The sequence below is a fragment of the Loxodonta africana genome, chromosome 1, assembly GCF_030014295.1.
Source record: "Loxodonta africana isolate mLoxAfr1 chromosome 1, mLoxAfr1.hap2, whole genome shotgun sequence".
NCBI lineage: Eukaryota > Metazoa > Chordata > Mammalia > Proboscidea > Elephantidae > Loxodonta > Loxodonta africana.
In genome coordinates, this window is record NC_087342.1 from 29,559,606 (window position 1) to 29,579,907 (window position 20,302).

A 20,302-nucleotide genomic window follows, 5' to 3' on the forward strand; every position below is an offset into this window, starting at 1 on the left:
CCGCGTGTGGAAGGGAATGAAAGTGCTGATCTACCTCACAGGGCTGTCACGTGGGCTTGGGAGGCAAGTCTGCAAAGGGTTCTTTGAAGTCCCCTGGGGGCCACATCTCTGAGATGTTTGATAAATGTGAATATGCTTTTATTTATTTTGACGCAGATTTTCTAATCTGCAGTAAGGGGACTTCTCATCAACACCAGCTTCTCTCTTGGGCTGTTTGCTGGGAGGGCAGGAGGGCCACGTCATTGGCTTCCCTAGAGGAGGTGAGGGTGACGTCAGCAAAAGGGGCAGCTGCTGAGACTGGAGAGTAAGCGGAGGGAGGAAGGAGGGCAGAGAAGCAGGAAAGCAGCCTCAGTTTGGGGACAGGGATGGAGCTGGGGCACCAGAGAGAAGGCAGAGCCTGTTTTTCACTTAGGATGGAGATGGGACCTCTTTACAGGCAATCCTTCTAGGCAATCCTAAAAATACATTTTTTTTTTCCTTATTATCAATGAATCCATGATTATTGAAGGGAATGTGTAATCCGTGATTATGGAAGGAAATTTCGAGAATATATAGATGCAAAATGAAAAAATATCATCTATCATCCGACCTCTTGGAGGTAATTCACATTAACCTTTTGGAAAGATGAGACTAAGCAACTTGTTTTGTTAACATATGAATTCGGAACGGAAACCTTTTTGCTCTTGGTGACTCTGAGGCCTCCATTTCAAGAAATTCTCGGGCTTCCGTCGGAGGAGGTGTGATCTGTGAATCAGGAATGGCAACAGAAGTCAAGCCAAGAAGCCCTGGAGAGCTAAGACCAAGAAGCCAGAACCCAGGGGGGACACCCTGGGGCCAGACGCCCAGTGTGGGCAGAGCCAGAGGGGTGGGCATGACCCAGCCCCAGCTGTGGCCACTGCAGGAAGGGTCCTGGGATTCCTGAGTGCCACAGACCCGGCAACCTCATCCTATCTTCAGGGCCTGCTCTTCACTGCTTTCTGTGAGAACAGCCCTTATTTTAAAGAGATGGACTCTAGCTCACAGGTTGTGTAAGTGTGTAAATACACTCCTGTGTGGCACACCTGCTTACAGACTTACATCTGAAGTCACGGATGTTAGCAGTGAATGGCTAACTCATGAATAAAGCTCAGCGATGCTCCTGCCCACTGGACAGTTTATTATCCTTCCCCTTCTTCCCCGTTTCCTTGGCAACTGGATGGAGAGGGCAGTGTGCTGTATGCCCTGATTTCTTTTTAGAGTTTTTATCGGCCCAGTATTTTGATGAGCATAACAGTTACTTCTTTGCCCTTTTCCCCATGCTTGGTGAGCAGGAGGTTACAACACAATTTAGATTTGGGTCTTTTCAGCGGCTTATGAAAAATGCCAGGAAAAGCATTTTAAACAATTTATAAACTGCTTGGGCCAGGGGGTCTCTCTCTGCCCCTCTTTTAGTGTCTTCTAGCACAGTGCCGGAGTCCCTGGGTGGCACAAACGGATAAGTGCTCAACTACTAGCTGAAAGGTTGGCGGTTTGAACCCACCCAGAGGTGCCTTGGAAGAAAGGACTGGCAATCTGCTTCTGAAAGACCCAGCCTTGAAAAGACCAGTTCTACTCTGCACACACGGGGTCGCCGTGAGTCGGAACTGCCTCAGTGGCAACTAACAACAACACAGTACCTGGCTTACTGTGGGCCTTGGATAAATGTCTGTGGAATGGGTGAATTGACGAGTAAAGGAAGGAAGTCAGTTCACTGGAGTAGAGATGAATCTCGGTGTGTTTCCTGCAGGGCTTCGAACTGGTTCATTTGGCTTGACGCCCTGCCGAGAATTTTCATCTCCACCCCGGATGTCATGAACCAGAATCTACATTTTAACAAGATTCCCAGGTGATTCTTATGTATACACCGATGTTTTAACAAAGGTCCCAGGGTGACTCTTACATATACATCTACGTTTTAACACGATCTCCTGACGGTACACACAGAATCACTCAGGGATCTTGTTAAAAACATAGATTCTGATTCACGATATCTGGGGTGAAAATGAAAATTCTCAGCAGGGTGTCGAGCCAAAGTGAACTGGTTCAGAGCCCTGGTTTCCTGTAACAGTGATGAGGAGTAATGAAGACAGTTACAGGTACAGTCACTCTCTTCTCAAAATCTTTCCCCTAAGGCCCTGGAGTTTTTGACTCTGTCTCTTGTTGTCTTTGTCTCCCCCCCCTTCTCTTCATCAATATGTCAATCTGAATCCCAAGTCCTCTTCACCAGTTATCTCCTGCTCATCCTTTGGATCTCAGCTCAAAATCATCACTTCCTCTGGGAAGCCTTCTTGGATCTCATTTCCCTACACAGTACACCGTACCTTTCCTTCATAGCGCTTGCTAAGTTGTAATTTTTTACATTTATGTGTGTGGTTATTTGATTAATCTGTCTGTCTTCTTCACTAGACTGTCAGCTCTGTGAGGCAGGGGCCATGAGCCTGGCATGGTGTCTGGCATATACTCTGTGCTCCCAAACCCAAACCAAACCCATTGCCATTGAGTTGATCCTGACTCATAGTGACCCTACAGGACAGAGTAGAACTGCCCCATAGAGTTTCCAAGGAGCACCTCGTGGATTTCAACTGCCGACCTTTTGTTAGCAGCTGTAGCTCTTAACCCGTAGGCCACCAGGGTTTCCAGTCTGTGCTCAGGAAATATTTATTAAGTGAGCTCTCCATTATCCTCTGAGCCCTATGGAAGCATGTTCAGTTGTGAGTAACACAGTCCACCCCCGACCCCTGTCACAGCCCATTTCCACGAGGACACCTGCCCTCTCTCTTCCTTGCCTGTCGACTTTTGTTCCTATTGTTCCCGTTAGCTCTGGAGGCCATTTCCCAGGATCCCAGGGAAAAACAGAGGTTGGCTCTTTCTTCACTCCTTAACTGCATCTTCCACATGGTTCCAACACCATTCCTTAGCAAATCCATCTGCCCTGAAGAAGAGGAGATTTTGCCCTCTTACCCATTTCAGCACTACTGCTTAAGCCTCCCGGGACCCTGCCACACTACTGGGTGCCTCTAAGCCATGGTTCAGAGTCCTCCCCTGTCTTCTTTTCCATAACTCCCTTCCACCACTCCCTTTGCCACTGACTGTACCTGCTTCCATTACTGCTTTTATTACACCATATTGTAATAGGTTTGTTTATGTGTCTGTAACGCCCCCAAGACTGTGAGCTCCGGAAGAGCACAAGCTGTTTATTTTTCTGTGCCTCTCAGCACCTAGCATGGTGCTAGGCGCAAAGTAGGTGTTCAATAAATGTCTGGAACAGAATGGAATTAATTCCTCCTTAGGGATTAGGGACTTGAGGGGTTGATTCATCACCACCCTTATTTCCACATCAACACACTTAACGGTGTTGTTTCCAAAATCCTAAAATTAGAACCTCCTACCCTTGGACCCCTGCCCCATGCTCTCATTCCTCCAGAACCTCATCTTCATCAGGGAGGCTGGGTATGCCAGGAATAGAAATCTACTCTACTAACCCAAATTCTATCGGAGAGGTTATTGAGGAGTAGAGTGAGGATTTATGGAAACATGGGAAGAGCTGAATCACCAGCCCTCAGGAAGGGCAGTGACAAGGGCAGCTCTGGAGCCTTCAGCAATAAGAGTTCACGGGCCTTCATTAACCCTAGTGCTCTGCCATGAATCTCTGACTCAGCTCAGCTCCCTCCACGAAACAACACAAAACAAAAAACAACCCAGGTGCCGTTGAGTCGACTCATGGCCGCCCCATGTGGGTCAGAGAAGAACTGCACATTCGGTGTTGCTGGTGGGTTCGAGCCACCAACATTTCAGTTAGCAGCTGAGTGCTTAACTGTTGCGCTACCAGGACTTCTTGTGCTCTATAATTTTCTGCCTTATTTCTTTGCTTGCTTATTATATTTCTTTCCATGCTCTTCCCCCATCAAAGGAAAAGCGAGGTCCTTGAGTCCAGGAGTCTTGCTTTCTTGTCCACTACTCTATTCCATTTGACACAGGCTTGATAACATTACTTTCCCATTCACTTTCTCCTCTCCTACATTCCTTTGCCGGAAACCCTGGTGGCACAGTGGTTAAGAGCTACCGCTGCTAACCAAAAGGTTGGCAGTTCTTATCCAACTGGCGCTCCTTGGAAACCCGATTTGGCAGTTCTGTGTCCTATAGTGTCACTATGAGTTGGAATCGACTTGATGGCAGTAGGTGGTTTCTATTCCTTTGCCATCTCAAAGTTAACATGTACCAAACCAAACAAATCATTTTCTTCACTAAACCTGATCCATTAATTTAACAATTATTAAGTGCCAATTATAAGCCAAGCACAGGGTTTAGGGATGGGCAGACAAAGAGAAAGATGAGACATTGTCTCATTTATGGAAATGTTTGCTGTCTACTGGGGAGATGACTAACGACACTGGGGCACAGCATTTGCAATAAGAGGAATGTGGACATACCTTGGGGAGCACCGGGGTGGAGAAGGCTTCTCAGAAGACGTGATGATTGATCTGGGTGTCGATGGAAGAGTCAGGATTTGGCAGGTACAGAAGATTTGCCAGATGAAGGGGAGAGTTTGTCAGAGGCACAAATTAATATGGTGTCATGGAGGGCTTGAAAGGAGAAATGAGAATGGATGGCTGGGACCATTTCCCCCATTTTTTTAAATGGAAGATTTTTCACATTTATGTGTGTGGTTATTTGATTAATCTGTCTGTCTTCTTCACTAGACTGTCAGCTCTGTGAGGCAGGGGCCGTGAGCCTGGCATGGTGTCTGGCATATACTCTGTGCTCCCAAACCCAAACCAAATTCATTGCCACTGAGTTGATCCTGACTTATAGCGACACTACAGGACAGAGTAGAACTGCCCCGTAGAGTTTCCAAGAAGTGCCTGGTGGATTTGAACTGCCGACCTTTTGTTAGCAGCTGTAGCTCTTAACCCGTAGGCCACCAGGGTTTCCAGTCTGTGCTCAGGAAATGTTTATTAAATGAGCTCTCCATTATCCTCTGAGCCCTATGGAAGCATGTTCAGTTGTGAGTAACACAGTCCACCCCCTACCCCTGTCGCAGCCCATTTCCATGAAGACACCTACCCTCTCTTCCTTGCCTGTGGACTTCTCTCCTAGATACTTTTGTTCCTATGTAGACAAGAAATAGAGAAAACGGTGTAAAATCCACCTCCCCCATACCCATCATCACCCAGCTTCAACAAGTATCAACTCATGGCCAATCTTGTTTTATCTGTACCCCTACTCACTAAACCCCATCCCATTACTAGGAGCAAATCCCAGACATTGAATCATTTCATCCATAAATACTTCAGTATCTTGAAAAGATAAAGTATATCCTTTTTTCTTTACTTCTTTAAAACTGAGTCATCGTATGCTCTAACACTGTCCAGAAACGTGTTCGATTTTTATCTTAGCATCATATCAGGATGTATAGAGTTGACTCTTTCAGGGTACTACCTAATATTCCTCTGGTGAATATACCGTAATTAAACTAGCTAGTTCCTGTTGGCACGTTTAACTGCTCAGCTGCTAAGTGAAAGGTTGGTGGTTCAAATCCACCCAGTGGGTCTGAGGGACAAAGACCTGGCAATCTGCTCCTGCAAAGATTACAGCCTAGGAAACCCTATAGGGCAGTTCTACTCTGTCACATGGGGTCATTATGAGTTGAAATTGACTTGATGGCACCTAACAACAACAGTTCCCCACTGATGGAGATTTAGGTAGTTCCCAGCCTCTTACTATCACAAACAAAGCTGAGAGGATACCCTTGAACATACATCTTTGTCTACCTGTGGGCATATCTGTAGGTTAAATTCTCAGTAACGGCATTGCTGGGACCTTGTACACTTCTAATTCTGACAGGTGTTCCCCATTTGGCCCAATGGTTGCACTGAATGCTATGACAAGAACCCTTCTCTCAAATGTCCAGACTTGCCACACTTTGGAGCCCTCTCTGTCTTTTCCTCCATATAATCAAGCACACGTCCCAACAACTCAGCTCCTCCAACCTGTTGGTGTCCCCTGCCCTTCCTACAGCCTTGGTCCTGACTCAGGTTTGCATTTTCTCTGGCCAGGACAGTTGTAAATAAGCATTCTAATTGCCTGCCAGAGCCAACATCCTAAGAGGGAGCTGAATCATTCTCTTGGTTAAGCACCTCTGCTGATGTCCCACCATCTACAGTATTAAAAATTCCATCTCCTAGCCTTCCTTTCAATGCGTTCCAGCCTGTCCCCAACTTCTCACTATTTCTCATGAGCCTTGGGCTTCACTGAAACTGGACCTGGGCTTACTTGGGCCTCGGGCTCTGGCCTCTTTCCTCTGCTGCGGACATCTCCCTTTCTTTAAGGTCAGCCCAAACCTCACCTCATCTCTGAATCCGCACAGCATCATAAGGGCCTCTAGTTTCGGATCCAGGCTGACTTGGGTTCTAATCCTGGCTCTCCTTTGGGGGATGTCACTTAATCTCTGACAAGCAGATTTTTCATCTGATAAATAAAGACAAAAACACCTACCTTCCAGGATTTATTGGTGTAGGATGAGGGATAACTGGCTTGTATGGCCGCTCAGGGAAAGGTAGTTCTGATTATTCCCTCCTCACTGTGACCGAGCCGGCCCTTGATTGGAACTCTGCTTCTACACTATCTGGACTTGCTTGTCTTCCAGTTGGTCGTGGACAGGGTGTCCGGACAAGGGGACTGCAAGCTCGTTGTGGGGAGGGTTTTCATTCACCCCTGGAGCTCCCCGCGCTGGCGTAGAGTCTGGCCCTAGGGGTGCTCAATGCCTCGTGAATAAATGAAGAGAGAGAAATAAATGTAAAAAAGACACAGGCAGAATAAGACAGACGTGCTGGGAAGACAGGTTTTCGCCTGAGTCCGGACCTGGAGACAGGGAGGGCGGAGCCTGGGGCGGAGGGGCGGAGCCCGGCCCGGGGCGGGGCCTGGGCCCGGAGGCGGGGCTTGGTGCGGGCCCCGCCCCGGTCCGTCGGCGATCTTGCTCCGCCGGCTTAGTCCGCGCTCAGCGTGGGCCGGGCGCCGGCGCAGGCTCCTCGGGTCGCGCGGGCCGCGGTGCAGCAGTGGCGATGCGGCCCCTGCTTGGCCTCCTCCTGGTCTTCGCCGGCTGCACCTCCGCCCTGTACTTGTTGTCGACGCGACTGCCCCGCGGGCCGAGAGTGGGCACGGCGGACGAGACAGGCGGCAGGTTCGTGGCCGGGCGGCGAGGTCTCAGGAAGGGAGCCAGGTCCGGGATGGGCCTGGGGACTGGAGACTCGGGTTCGGGCCGGGATATGGGGTTCGGTTCCGGGACTGGAGGGCCGGGTCTGGTGTCCGGGCCCGTGTCTACCCGGTCTGGGGCGGGTCGGGTGGGTGGGCACCTTAACCGAGCCGGGTTCCCTGTCTTCCCAGCCCTGCCCTGCCCCCCATTTCCAGCCCTGCCCCCAGTCCCAGCTCTGCCTCCCATTTCCACCCCTGCCCCCCATTTCCAGCCCCGACCCCCAGTCCCAGCCCTGCCCCCTATTTCCAACCCCGCCCCCCAGTCCCAGCCCCGACCCCCATTTCCAGCCCTGCCTCCCATTTCCAGCTCTGCCCCCCATTTCCAGCTCTGCCCCCCATTTCCAGCCCTGCCCCCTATTTCCAACCCCGACCCCCATGTCCGGCCGACACTCACCCCGCGTGTACCAGCGCCCGCAGCCCTCCCTCCCACCTCAGTCAGGTCTGCCCTTGGGACTTGAAGGCATTCGTCTTCAGGAGACGTGTTGCCTGGATGACCTTGAATTATTAACGAATTCATGATCAGATCTTTCCTCCTCCTGGCTGTCTTAGCTTCTCGCTTGCCGAGAACCACTGGATGAGGCAGGAGGCAGACGCCTGCGGGGCTGGTTTGTCTGAGTGTTGCAGACAGAGTGCCTGGAAGTGAGCCTGGCACCCAGCATTGTGCCCTTGGGGATGTTACTGAAGTTTGAACATCAGGACAGTGGTTTTTCCTGACTGTATTCTTTTGCCCTAGTCCAGCAGGCTTTGCTCTCGGAGTCAGACGTACTGAGAGAAGAATTCTGATAAGAAGTAGGAGCGTTTAGCTCATAATTGATCACTGATAGATTCAGGCGCTGTTCAGATCGCAGAGGCAAGGTAGCCTTTACACTGTCACCTTTGAACAGGATTTGGAGTGCCCCAAGACCAGAATAAGAATACGATGAAACAACAGGCTGTTTGAAAGGGCTGGTTTAAACCCAGACCTATTACGAAGAAAGTTATGTTTATGGTGTGGGACAGATACGCTCTCCTGGAGAGGCTTTTGTGACTGATAAAACAGTTGTTTTACCTAGTAACTCAGAAGCAGAGTGAAGTCTGAATTGCTCTTGAGCTAAAGCTTTTTTTTTTTTTTTTTTTTTGCAGGGGTCGGGGGGTGGTACCCTAGAAGAAAGGAAATGTAAGACTTTTAGTACTTGCCTGGAAATGAATCCATTTGCTTCTTCAAGATAGATCATAAAGTGTGAGAGCTAAAAGGGAGCCTAGTGATTGTCCAGCACCAGTCCTTCGTTTTGTAGATAAGGAAACCAAGTCCCAGGGTGTCATACCAGGGTTCAAGCTTGCCAACAAACGGGTAAACCCTTTACTCACAGGAGACAGAGTGAGATCAACTTCAGGTGTGGGCACTGGTCTCCCGTGGCCAGTGAGTCTCCCTTGTGGCCTGGGCAGCGCAGGTGTTCCACGCCTGCCCCTCTTACGCCACAGTCGAGAGAGACCCTATTTCTTCCCAGCTGAGAACATATATGGAGGCATGGTTGCCCAAGTGCCTTGTGGTACCTGCAGGTGTGCAGGAGACAGAAAGTTAACTGTGTGCCTAGAACAGGAGAAAGACTTTTTCAGTAAGGAGAAGGGACTGTAAGAGAGGGAGACCCAGTTCCCAGCCTCCTTATCAGAGGATATTCTGGGCCCAAGGCTTCTGATTCAGCAGCCCAGACAGAAAACATGGAGGCAGACTGTCCTCCCAACATACAGACCAGCCCAAGGTCACACAGCTGGATAGTAGCAGAGTTGGGATGCTCGGCCAGGTCTCTTTTTTCCAAACCAGGGCCCTTCTCTCTGCCTCTGTCACCCATCATCTTGGCCTCATATGTGTGTCCCAGCAGATCAGAGGATGGGCAGGTGGCTAAATCTACTTTGGAGAAAAAACAACAGCGAGTGACTTTCTTAGTCACTAGGCTGACACGAACTCCTGTTTCTTTCTGCTTCTCCAAATCCCCAGGTCGCTGTGGTTCCCCTCAGACCTGGCGGAGCTGCGGGAGCTCTCCGAGACCCTTCGAGAGTACCGGAAGGAGCACCAGGCCTACGTGTTTCTGCTCTTCGGCAGCGCCTACCTCTACAAGCAGGCCTTTGCCATCCCTGGCTCCAGCTTCCTGGTCAGTGCCCTGAGCTCCATCTGTGCCTGCTGGGGAACCGCCTTCTGTCCTGTGATCATGCAGACCCGAGGACAGATGACTCTAGTTCCCACTTGTTGACAGTGTCCCCTGGGTCAGGCACTGTCCTTTTTGCTTTCCCTGTGTGGCCTCATTTAATCCTCACAACAGGCTTCTGCTGTGGGCACCATGATCCTCGTGTCAAAGGCAAGGAAACAAGTGGTAAGAGGTTAAGTGACAGTCTAAAGCGACATGGGAAACCCTGGTGGCGCAGTGGTTAAGCTCTCGGCTGCTAACCGAAAGGTCAGCAGTTCAAATCCACCAGGCGCACCCTTTGGGGCAGTTCTGCTCTGACCTGTAGGGTTGCTATGAGGCAGGATCAACTCGACAGCAATGAGTTTTTTGGTTTTAAAGCAACAGGGTGAGAAGGGACTGGCTGGGGTCTGCCTTTCTTCTCCATGTGCTGCTTTTGTCCCTAAGGAGCGATAGCTCTGGAAAACCGTCTCTGACACACACATCTGCACTGGGTTGGGTGAACGCATCCTCCTCAGAGTTCTTATAATGTTCTGCATTTTGGCGTGATTTTTTTTTTTTTAATTGTGGTAAAAATATATATAACAAATATTTGCCAATTCAGTAGTTTTTACACATACAGTTGAGTGACACTGACCACATTGATTACGTTCTGCATCCCTGACCACAGATGGTCCCACCACTGCTAACGGGACTCAGAGCCCCTGAGCGACATCTACCCCATTCCCTCCGTCTCTCTCCTGGTGGCCACTGATAAGCTGTGGTCTCTGTACGTTTGCCTGTTTCACATAAGTGGGGTCATACAGTATTTGGCTTGTTTCACTCAGATGTTTTCAAGGTTCATTCACACTGTAGCACGTATCAGGACTTCATTTTTCCTTATGTTTGAGTCGCATTCCATTGTATGGATATACCACATTTTGTTTACCTGTTCGTCTGTCGATGGATGCTTAGGTTGTTTTTGGCACTGTTTTTAATTGTTCTTTTTTTTTTTTAATCTATTTTCTCCACTAGTCTGTGAGTTCCTTGAGGGCAGGGCCTGTTCCTTAGGCTCAGCCTTTGGATTCTTTTGCCTGGCCCAGGGAAGTGCCGTGGTTAATGTGTGGTTATGAACAAAAGTGGTTCATGGCGACGTTGGGCTGATGAGGCTCAGAAGTCTCTCAGGTACAGAGAGGACAAGAGATTCTGATGTCCCAGGCGACACACACTGGCTCTGGGGGCTGTGGTGTTGGCCCTGGGTGTGCGCTCCGGTGGCCACATACCTCTCATCAGTTGCTGTCTCAGGTTACGTGAAAGATGTGTGCCCGCCTCCCAGCAGCACTCTGAGCTGTTTCATATGTGGCTGGTGGGGGTGAATCCCAGCTGTGTGACCACTGTCAATCCTCGTAACTTCTCCAGCTGTTTCCTCATCTGAAAAATGGAGATGCTGCTGCTTCACTCCCTAGGATTGTGCATGGGAAGGTTAACTGAAAAGGTGGGTGCAGAGGACCGGCACAGGGATAGTGCCCGGCACATGGTGTTGAATGCGTGAACGACCAAGCAGGAAGCCCTTAGCGCTTCCTTCTGTCCTGCTTCTTTCCCTTGCCCTGGCTTCTTGTCTCTACCCTGGGATTAGGCTGGATCCGCTGGTGCATATTCTTTGTTGAAACTGGAAGAAAAACCCAAATGTCCATGCCGAGAGACAGGGAAGCTCGGCGGGGCTGGAGGCTGAGGGCTGACTGCTCGGGGTCGCCCCTGTACCCTGTCTTCCCTCATGAGATGATCCTGCTCCAGGGCAAAGAGCCACTGCTGCACCTGGGGGCTTCACACCCAGACCTTCGGGTGAATTGGGCTCTGCCTTGTGCTGCCTCTCACCTATAAAACGGGGCTGTAGTAGTACCATGCCACAGGGTTGTAGTGAGGACAAAATGAAACAGATAGGCAAGCACTTAGCACATAGTAGGTAGGTGGGCGGTTCGAACCCCCCCTCCCCCCCCCCCCCCCACCCAGAGGCACCTCAGAAGCCAGGACCGGCAGTCTGCTTCTGAAAGGTCACAGCCTGAAAACACTATGGAACAGTTCTACTCCGCACACATGGGGTTGCCATGTGCTGGAATTGACTTGATGGCAACTAACAACAACAATAGATACTCAGCAGATTCCCCTTTTAATTTCTCTCTTGGGTGCCATGTTTGGCAGGATGACATCTACCAGACATACTGCCTTTAGGAAGTATTCATTCACTTTCCCATTTTGTCAATCTAAGAATTGTTTAAGTGTCAGCTAGAGCTCTGGTCAACGTGGAGCTTACCACACAGACGGAATTCCAGCAGAAAGCAAAGGAACAGGACATTTCGTGTTACTTTACGGAGGGAAAGCTCCTGGTTTGTGCTCATCATTTGAAATAGTAAAAATAACTTGTGAGTTTCATTTCTACCTCCCTGGGGCCCCAGTGATTGTTGGACCTACTGTAACCCACGTGGCGGGCTGGGTGCTCTTCACATATTATCCTGTTCGGTTTTCTCCTGCGCGCTGAGGTTTTAATCTTTATCTCTACTTTAAAGGTGAAAGCATCTGAGGCCAGGATGGTAGTTCTCAGCCTTTTCATCACTTGTCATTCACCACTTTACAAAGGAATTGGGTTTTGGCTGGGAAGACCATTCTGGCTTCAGGACTTGGTGGCCGGCGACTGCCAGATGTTCCCATAGCTCACAGTGTGTTCTCTTTGTAGAATGTTTTAGCTGGTGCCTTGTTTGGGCCGTGGCTGGGCCTTCTGCTGTGCTGTGTGTTGACCTCGGTGGGCGCCACGTGTTGTTACCTGCTCTCCGGCATTTTTGGCAAACAGCTGGTGGTCTCCTACTTCCCTGAGAAAGTGGCCCTGCTGCAGAGGAAGGTAAGGGAGGGGGCATGTGCCATGCTGGGCCCCATCGAGCCCCTGGTGGGCCCAAGGGGAGTGAGGAGCAGGACTTCTACAGTGCTCCCCTGTCCTGCCTCCGGAAGTGTCTCTCAGACCAAGAACCTAAGACCCAGGGGTTCTTTAGATGTCTCCAGGAGAGATAGATCCAGGATCAAATCCCCACTCTACCATTACTAGCTCTGTGACTTTGAGCAAGTTCTTGACTTCTCTGAGCCTCGGGTACCCCAGTTTAAAATGGGGAGCCATCTCTACTGTGGAGGGTTGTTGGAAGAGTGCGGACAGACTCTGCAGAATGTCTAGAGTGGCACCTGGCACTGGCAGGTTTTATACCTGGGCCCTCTTTCTGCTTCTTAATGGCCTTGTCCTCTTTGGCTGCAGGTGGAGGAGAACAGAAACAGTTTGTTTTTCTTCTTACTGTTTTTGAGACTTTTCCCCATGACACCGAACTGGTTCTTGAATCTGTCGGCCCCGATTCTGAACATCCCCATTGTACAGTTCTTCTTCTCTGTTCTTCTCGGTAAGCTGCTGCTTGGTGGGTGTGGGTCCTCAGAGTTGTTGTGTGGAGAGACGCTGAGATCCTAAACCTAAGCGAGATCACCCACAGATGACTCTGGTCATACGTATGTTCAGACAGAATGTCTCAGCACCTTAGCTAATGGAGATTGTCAGCTGGTGGCTGACCCAGGTGGCAGTAGGTTTGGGAGGACTCTGGAGACCAGTCTGTCCCAACTCTCCATCTGACAAGCCATGTGACCTTGAATGCTCTGTGATCTTGAGGTTTCATCTGCTGTAGAAATGGATTGGGTTATCAGTAGTCCCAAACCAGTGAGAATCTCTGGGGTGGGGTCTTTTAAAGTATAGGTTCATGGGCTCTCACCCAGACCCAATTCACCAGAATCTCTGGGGCAGAGTCCGAGAACCCGTTTCGAATAATGGGGTTGTCTTGCCCCCAGCCTGCCCAGCCACCAGTTAGACTCGGGATCCAGTGGGTCCGATGACCTCTTAGAGAAGGGAAGGGACAGCAAAGATCGCGAAAAGCAGCCCTGTTAAAAAACGTGTTGCCGTTGAGTCGATTCCGACTCATAGCGACCCTGAAGGACATAGTAGAACTGCCTCACAGGGTTTCCAAGGAGCAGCTGGTGGATTCGAACTGCCGACCTTTTGGTCAGCAGCTGAGCTCTTAGCCACTGCACCACCAGGGCTCCGAGAAAAGCAGCACTTCTTCTAAAAACCTGGTTTGTTTTTATTCCACGCACACTGTAAATTGCATGATGGTGGGGTTTCCCTCTTTACCGTGGCTGCTGGACTCTCAGAACCAAATTTGGGGCCCACCTCTAGCAAATGGTGAACCTTATACATTTTTGCACTAAATGTACTGCACGACTTATTCTTCTGTGCTCATTTTGCCTTTTAAAATTATTTTAAGATTTTTATCTTACTATTTAAAAAGGCTCTCCATTTTTGTAAACCACTTCAAGTCCCTTTTTGTTTTTTGAATAAGTCAGGTTATACAGGAAAGGAGGAAAGGAGGGGAAGGGGTGGAAAGGAAAAGGAAAGGTTTAGAGTCAGGAGTCAGACAAAACCCTGGAGCCCTGTTCTGAACTCCTGGTGACCTTTTTGAAAGGTGATTTTCCCAGTCCCAGTAACAGGCTCTTATCCTTTTTCTCCTTCTAGGGTTGATCCCCTACAACTTCATCTGTGTGCAGACAGGCTCCATCCTGTCAACGCTTACCTCACTGGATGCCCTGTTCTCCTGGGAAACTGTCCTTAAGCTGCTGGCCATTGCCCTGGTGGCCTTAGTTCCTGGGACCCTTATTAAAACATTTAGCCAGAAACACCTGCATTTGAATGAAGCAAGCACTGCTGATTATCTGAATTGTAAAAAAGACACGTGATGTGGATTTTCTGGCCGTCACATCTGTGGACTCTGTTGCTTATTTATGAACTGGGTGTGGTCCTCTAAAGCCCCTCATTGTTTTTTAATTACCCTAAACCCATGATTTGGAAACTGCTCATCAGTGGGCACTGTCTTGTCATAAAAGACACTTATGTTCTAGGAGGTGAATTATATCAGGTTCATTCTCAAACTCACCCTGGTTTAGCAGGGCATTCTGGGAAACCCTGTCTGTATCTTACTGACTTACAGGGGAACTCAGGACAGTCTGTTGTCTTTGCCCCTTTCCAGCCCTGAGCTGATTGTCCCTCTGGAGGGCACCTCTCGAAGCGATAGGCTGTTGGGACAAGGGTTTCCTGGTAAGTCCCTCGTTGATGTCATTAGGGTAGATGACGCGTGAAGCCACGTCACTCCTCTTAGCCTACTGGAGAGTGTTTCTTCTCTCACTTTCTGTTGGTGGCCTACCTCTTCCGTGAGCCAAGGGAACAAGCTGACGAACTGCACCAGACTTCCCAGATGGTTCCAACAATGCGTAATGGTTTCTGTGATGCCGTTTGTCTTCAGACACACTGACCTGACTGTGTGTAGCAAACCTCGTCATGGTTGCATGTCCTGACAATTAAGCTGACTGCAAGCAAGACTACTCAGTATGAAGGGAGCAAACTCTATGTTATGGAGAAACTCTTACCCATCGGATGGGGCAGGGCCCTTTACTAAGCTGAATCCAGTGACCATCAGTACATTTTCTCATCTTTCCTTCCTGTGTGGGCGTCTCTTCAACATTCTCCTGCTAGGATGGATTCAGCACACTAGGATATCAGTCACTGTACCATCTGAATGTTTTTCATTTTGTCATTTGCCGAGAGAACTGAAGCATAATCTTATCTCTTAATTCAGAAAGAAACACTTGGTTTCTGATTTTTGCTTGCGTTGTATCTCAGTTATCTGTAGCCCTCATTGCTTCTGCAGCTGTAGTACTGAGTTGGCACAGATCTGGGTTAATGATTCCAAAGACAGAAGGACCTTAGTGCCAGCCCTGGTGAACTCTGTGATCCTCTAGCCCACAGGAGTAACTCATCATCACCAGACTCTGGCCCGTGGGTATCCTTTGCTGGGTGTTTCCTTGGCTTGGCCGAGACTCTTGCCAAGAGCTTTAATCTAGGCCTCTGGTTCTACACGGATTCTTGGGAATACTCATGTTCGTTAGGAAGAATGGATTCCCAAGCTGTGTTTTTGGGATGTGGTATAATCCTTTCACACCAAGAAGTTCATTTAAAAAATGTTTCTTTAAAAGAAGTCTTGATAGCAAGAGTCGGGTAGGGAGGGGGCAGATTGGACTTGGGACTCGTGGCTCTGTGTTCTGTGGAGGGGAAGGGAAGGAGGAATGGGCTTTTTGTAAGTGCGTGCCCTTTGCCCTCGGTCAGGATCCTGAGATTTTCCTCCGTCCCCCAGTTTTGCAACAATGTGCCTTATCAGTTACGAGTTTATAGGCAATCAGTTTCCCAAATAAATGGATGTAAGTGTTCTGTGTCGTACTTGCTTGCACACATTGCAAATTTTCACCTACCCTCGCCAACAGGAATCAGGATTGGTTGAAAATCAGTGTTGTCTTAGCTTTCCACTCTCAGTCGGCTTCTTACCAGGGTTACTCATTGGAAACCAGGTTTCCATTTTTGTGTTTTTCCTCTATGCTGATGTATAGTAGAGTCACTAATGAGGGAGGGACAGCTACAAGCTAGGCAGCAGGAAAGCCACAGGGAAGAATAGAAGGTCTGTGGAGGTTATGACAGTTACCAAGAAGAGACTGTAATAAAAGCCGGTGATTGTCTCTTCCTTCTGTGGTTGGGTCTGAAGCGAAAGAACCACAGAAACCATCACCTGTCTTTCCTGGCTGCAAGAAACCCAGTTAGGTAAAGTCTTCCTTCCCCTAAAGCTCTGACAAATTCTGAGAGTCCATTACTTGTCACCGCAGCTCCCAGGACACAAACAGTACCTTCAGGAAAAGACACGACCAGGAAAGAATGAAGTAACACCTTTTGTTTAATTCCATGCATTTGTTTGATAGTCGTTCTTGTTCCATTGCCGTACAATTGTGTTCAATACAAAGAGGGAGCCAGCATCTGAAAGCAATGGGGCAGGAGACCACGGGGGACACAGACGGGGGGGTTCATGTTCAGACTTAACCACGGAGAAGAAATGTATTTGCCCCACGTTTGTGGGAAGTCAAGCTTTGCTGTAAAGAGTCAAAGTGGGTCTTTCCACTTGCAGAGCCTGGGAAGCAGTCACTCTGGAGGTGGAGAGCCACCCAGGCAATGTGGTCGATAAGGGATATCTTTCTAATAGCTCTCACATTCTGGCTGGGGTTCCCTCTGGCCTGAATCATTGGGGGACCCTATCTACCTGGTCACGGGACAGCAGCCTGGGGCCAGGAGCCAGCGTTCCGGAGTGCTCCGAAGTGGCTTTAAAGATCAGGCCTGGTATTCTGCCAGAAGCTTCTTTACTGTCTGTTTAGGGCTTGGCTAAAATCAGGCCTCACACCCTGGACACGGAACAACTAACAGTAAGCCTTAACCCAACTCCTCTGGGGTAACCCTGTTTGTAGAGCAGTGATCAGAGCTTCCCTTTTCTGCCACCTGTCCCTGAGAAGGGTCTGGGGTCCCACAGGGGTCCTCCCCTTGGCAGCCTTGTTCATTCCAGCTTGAACAGACCTTTGCAGTATCAGTTGGTAACATGCAAACTAGCGGACTAATGTGATTTTGACATGCCAGGCTACAAGGTTGTTATCACTGGTGATGTGAGTATAACTCAGGCTCTGTTCTATAAAATCAGCCAAGAAGAAAAATCTTGCTGCTCGGAAAGGTATTAAACCACTGGTAGTATTTGGGTTTAGTAGAAAAAGCCAAACAAATATAGCACACCGTACGGAGTAGGGAAGGAATTTCTCAGATTCTAAATATTATGTCCTATTCTGGAGAATTCAGTTCTAGGAAGTTCGAGAGGAATGTTTTAAGAAAAGGGACGAGAATTGAGATGAAAGCGTGGAAAAAGGTGAGAACATCATTTAATCAACACAGAGGCGCCAGGATGGCGGTGCTCCCAGGGGGAGCATATGTGTAAATTAGTCTGGTTGGTACCAGGAAAACCAGAAATCCCCCAGTCTATTTAGGGTAGAGGGGGGAAATTTGGATCTCTGGTGGCGTAGTGGTTAAGAGCCACAGCTGTTAACCAAAAGGTCAGCAGTTCGAGTCCACCAACTGCTCCTTGGAAACCCTATGGGGCAGTTCTACTCTGTCCTTTAGGGTCGCTATGAGTCGGAATCGACTCGATGGCAATGAGTTTAGGGGATGTTTAGTGCCATGAGGTTCTGAAGTGAATGTCCAGTACTTAAATCCTACTAAAAATGTCCTTAATTATAGAAGGATGGCCGTGACACTGAAATTTTTAAAATATCTGACCTTCAAATAGGCCACCCTGAATCGTCTTACAACAGAGCTCGTATCTTCACCTTTCTGAGTAGGCCAAAGCTTGAGTGCCCCATGATCTTGCAATGGGAGTAAATGTTAATGTCCATTATAATTGCAGAGTGGGTGCGGGCTTCTCCATCTCTCTGCTAAGCACTTCTAAGAGGAATTGTCATTCAGTGAGCGTGGTCTAGAAACAGATGACATCAGAACTAAATGCTCCCCTGTGACACAAGCTAAAACTCATTATCTTTGACTACAAGTCAAAGATGCTAATGAGTGTGGACATTTATCAGCGAGGAAGCCTGGAATCCCAGTTCCATGAGGCTCCTTGAAGCACGGCTGTACAAGGGTCAGAACTGAAGAATTAGCTGTTAATTCCCTGAGCTCTTTGTTCAACACTTTTCAGATGACCGTGGAGTTGTTCTCAAAGAAATACACATCGATTCATGATTTCCCTGGTTATCGCAAGGCGGGCAGTGAAGGTTGGGATAGAGGAGATATTTCCCTTTTTAAATGTCACCCCCAAAAGTAAAAACGCCCAATATGGGACTTTATTCAACTCTTGACTCTATAGCGAGTGAAGACTCAACATTATCTACCACCCTAACATGCTCAGAACAGTTAATCCAGGTAAGGTGTATGACACTATCACGACAGAGAGCCAAGGTGGGAGCTGAAAAATCTGATCAGAATTATCAGGTGATCAGGTGAAAGGTGTAATAAATACCCTCATGTGTCTGTCAACACTGAAGATCTGTTGTCAAGGTCTTATGTTGGCCAGAAGGAGGATATAAGTTGTAGCATCTTCATCTCTAGGAGCAGAGGCAGATTAGCCAGTAAGCAAGGTACGCACAGCCTTATGGTAAGCGAGGTATATATGGGTTTAATTGTGTTTACTTATTAATCGGTAGTGCACAATTTCACATGGGCTCCACCACATCAAAGATGTGAAATTGAGCACTATGGAAAGCACAAGGAAGCCCATGCATACCTTGCGTTATTAGGTAATCATCCCTTGTCTAGGAGTAATGAACCAGAGATTCACAGTACAATGTGGTCTGAAGACAGAGGATGGAAAACATGGTCTTTCTGGGTCTTTTCCAGCCTGATGATCCTCCAGGGGACTGGTCTCATTCTAAAATTTCCTCTAGTCTTGTCATGGGATGGCATCACAGCTAGGCATTTTATGTGATACCCTCTTCATCTAGTCTCCTTTCTATGCTTAACTGGGAGGGGGAAAAGGAAAAAAAAAAAATGCCAGTTTTGTGGGACCTGGGAGGAAAGAGATGACAAGCTATGCTGCTAGTGCTTGAAACTAGCTAACCCAGGCAACCCATGCAGAAACTCTGCAGATCGAATGCTTTCAGGGCATTAAATAATTCTCTTTTTGCTTCTAATGTAGTCCCATGATTTTATTTCATAGGAAATGTGAGAAGGTTTACAGCTTTTGGACTATTTGTCCATTCACTCAGTCACCTCCCTCCCAGGCGCTTTCACGATCAAGTCAAAGCCCCAACGTATGCGCTGGGCCCCAGGGCCGAGCCCATACCCTCTGATGACTGTGGTTTGTGCACAGAAAAGTAGGGAATACAACTCAAACAAATACCAGGGAGCTTCCCAATGGCAGTTCCATTTTCCATTCCTTCATATAAAATCAGGTCATTCATGGTTAGCCATAAACACAATCACTGTGCCATGCCCTAAACCACACCTTCTGATCGACAGAAAATGAGAATGGTCATAATTATTATAAAATAAAATAACAATGGTAATAATGCCATAACTTAAGATCTTCCATGTAGTCCAGCTACAGAATTTATATAAAATGGAATAATTTAATGCAAACAATACTGCTCTCTGTATAAGTTAAACATTTTCCTTCATCCTAGCTAAGAGCTATAAATTATAGACACCAAAATACAAAATCAATGTCTCAACATAAAGTGTAAACAAATGGAGGGCTCAAAGAAGCAAAAGAAGACACTTTAAACTCCCTCCTGCCTTTTTCCTTTCTGGCGGATGCAATCCATGAAGCCCAGAGGAGGGACAACATTTTCATCTGCATTGGAAATAGTTCAATACCGGTATGCTCGTCTTTCCTAATGTGAAATGCAATGTGCTGTGTAAGAGCCTAGCCATCTATCTCAGGTCCTGAGCCTAGACACATTGTTTGACATTAACCTACCTGGGAGAGACAAAGGCTGGAGCTGGGCCAACACCTGTTTGTATATAAAATTCTAGATAAAAATTTCCTTTAAAAGCCAAGGCGCCGTGAAGTACCTTGGGATGCTTTTCAGAGCTAATGATTCTGGAGACAGGCAGGACCACGTGCCTTGACAATGTAAAATCTTCCTAATTTCTGCTCCACATCGATGGTTCTTTCCACTAACTTCCAAATCCAATTACTCACAATGGCACTACTGCGCTCTGTAGATTCTAGTGAGCCAAAACGAAGTAAAATACCTTTTAAAAAGAGCATTTGCCAGAATGATGTTGTGGTGGGAGAGAGGTTGCCTTAGGCAAGTTGCTTATTTTGCCTCTATTCTGACCATGGCAGCCAGACTTTACACCTTTCAGGATAGAATGAGTTAACACATAACACCAAGGGGGCTGATCTGCG

General features: G+C 48.2%; 1 protein-coding gene across 2 annotated transcripts; it reads left to right on the forward strand.

Moving 5' to 3' along the window:
* The first annotated feature begins 7,023 nt into the window (after positions 1 to 7,023).
* TMEM41A (transmembrane protein 41A) lies at positions 7,024 to 15,741 on the forward strand. 2 transcript variants are annotated; one of them, XM_064277790.1, is made up of 5 exons: positions 7,024 to 7,237; positions 9,245 to 9,398; positions 12,139 to 12,300; positions 12,703 to 12,841; positions 13,999 to 15,741. In XM_064277790.1, exons 1-5 carry the CDS (start codon positions 7,080 to 7,082, stop codon positions 14,217 to 14,219), a joined length of 834 nt encoding a protein of 277 aa, XP_064133860.1. In that variant the 5' UTR covers positions 7,024 to 7,079; the 3' UTR covers positions 14,220 to 15,741. The 2 variants fall into 2 exon arrangements, with proteins under 2 accessions (XP_064133860.1, XP_064133907.1); XM_064277837.1 differs by having other exon boundaries at positions 7,025 to 7,198.
* The last annotated feature ends 4,561 nt before the right edge of the window (positions 15,742 to 20,302 follow it).

Coding starts and splice junctions, on each gene's coding strand:
- TMEM41A (XM_064277790.1), top strand. CDS start 7,080: ATGCGGCCCCTGCTTGGCCTCCTCCTGGTCTTCGCCGGCTGCACCTCC. Junction 7,238..9,244: donor GGTCTCAGGAAGGGAGCCAG/GTCCGGGATGGG, acceptor CCAAATCCCCAG/GTCGCTGTGGTTCCCCTCAG. Junction 9,399..12,138: donor TCCCTGGCTCCAGCTTCCTG/GTCAGTGCCCTG, acceptor TTCTCTTTGTAG/AATGTTTTAGCTGGTGCCTT.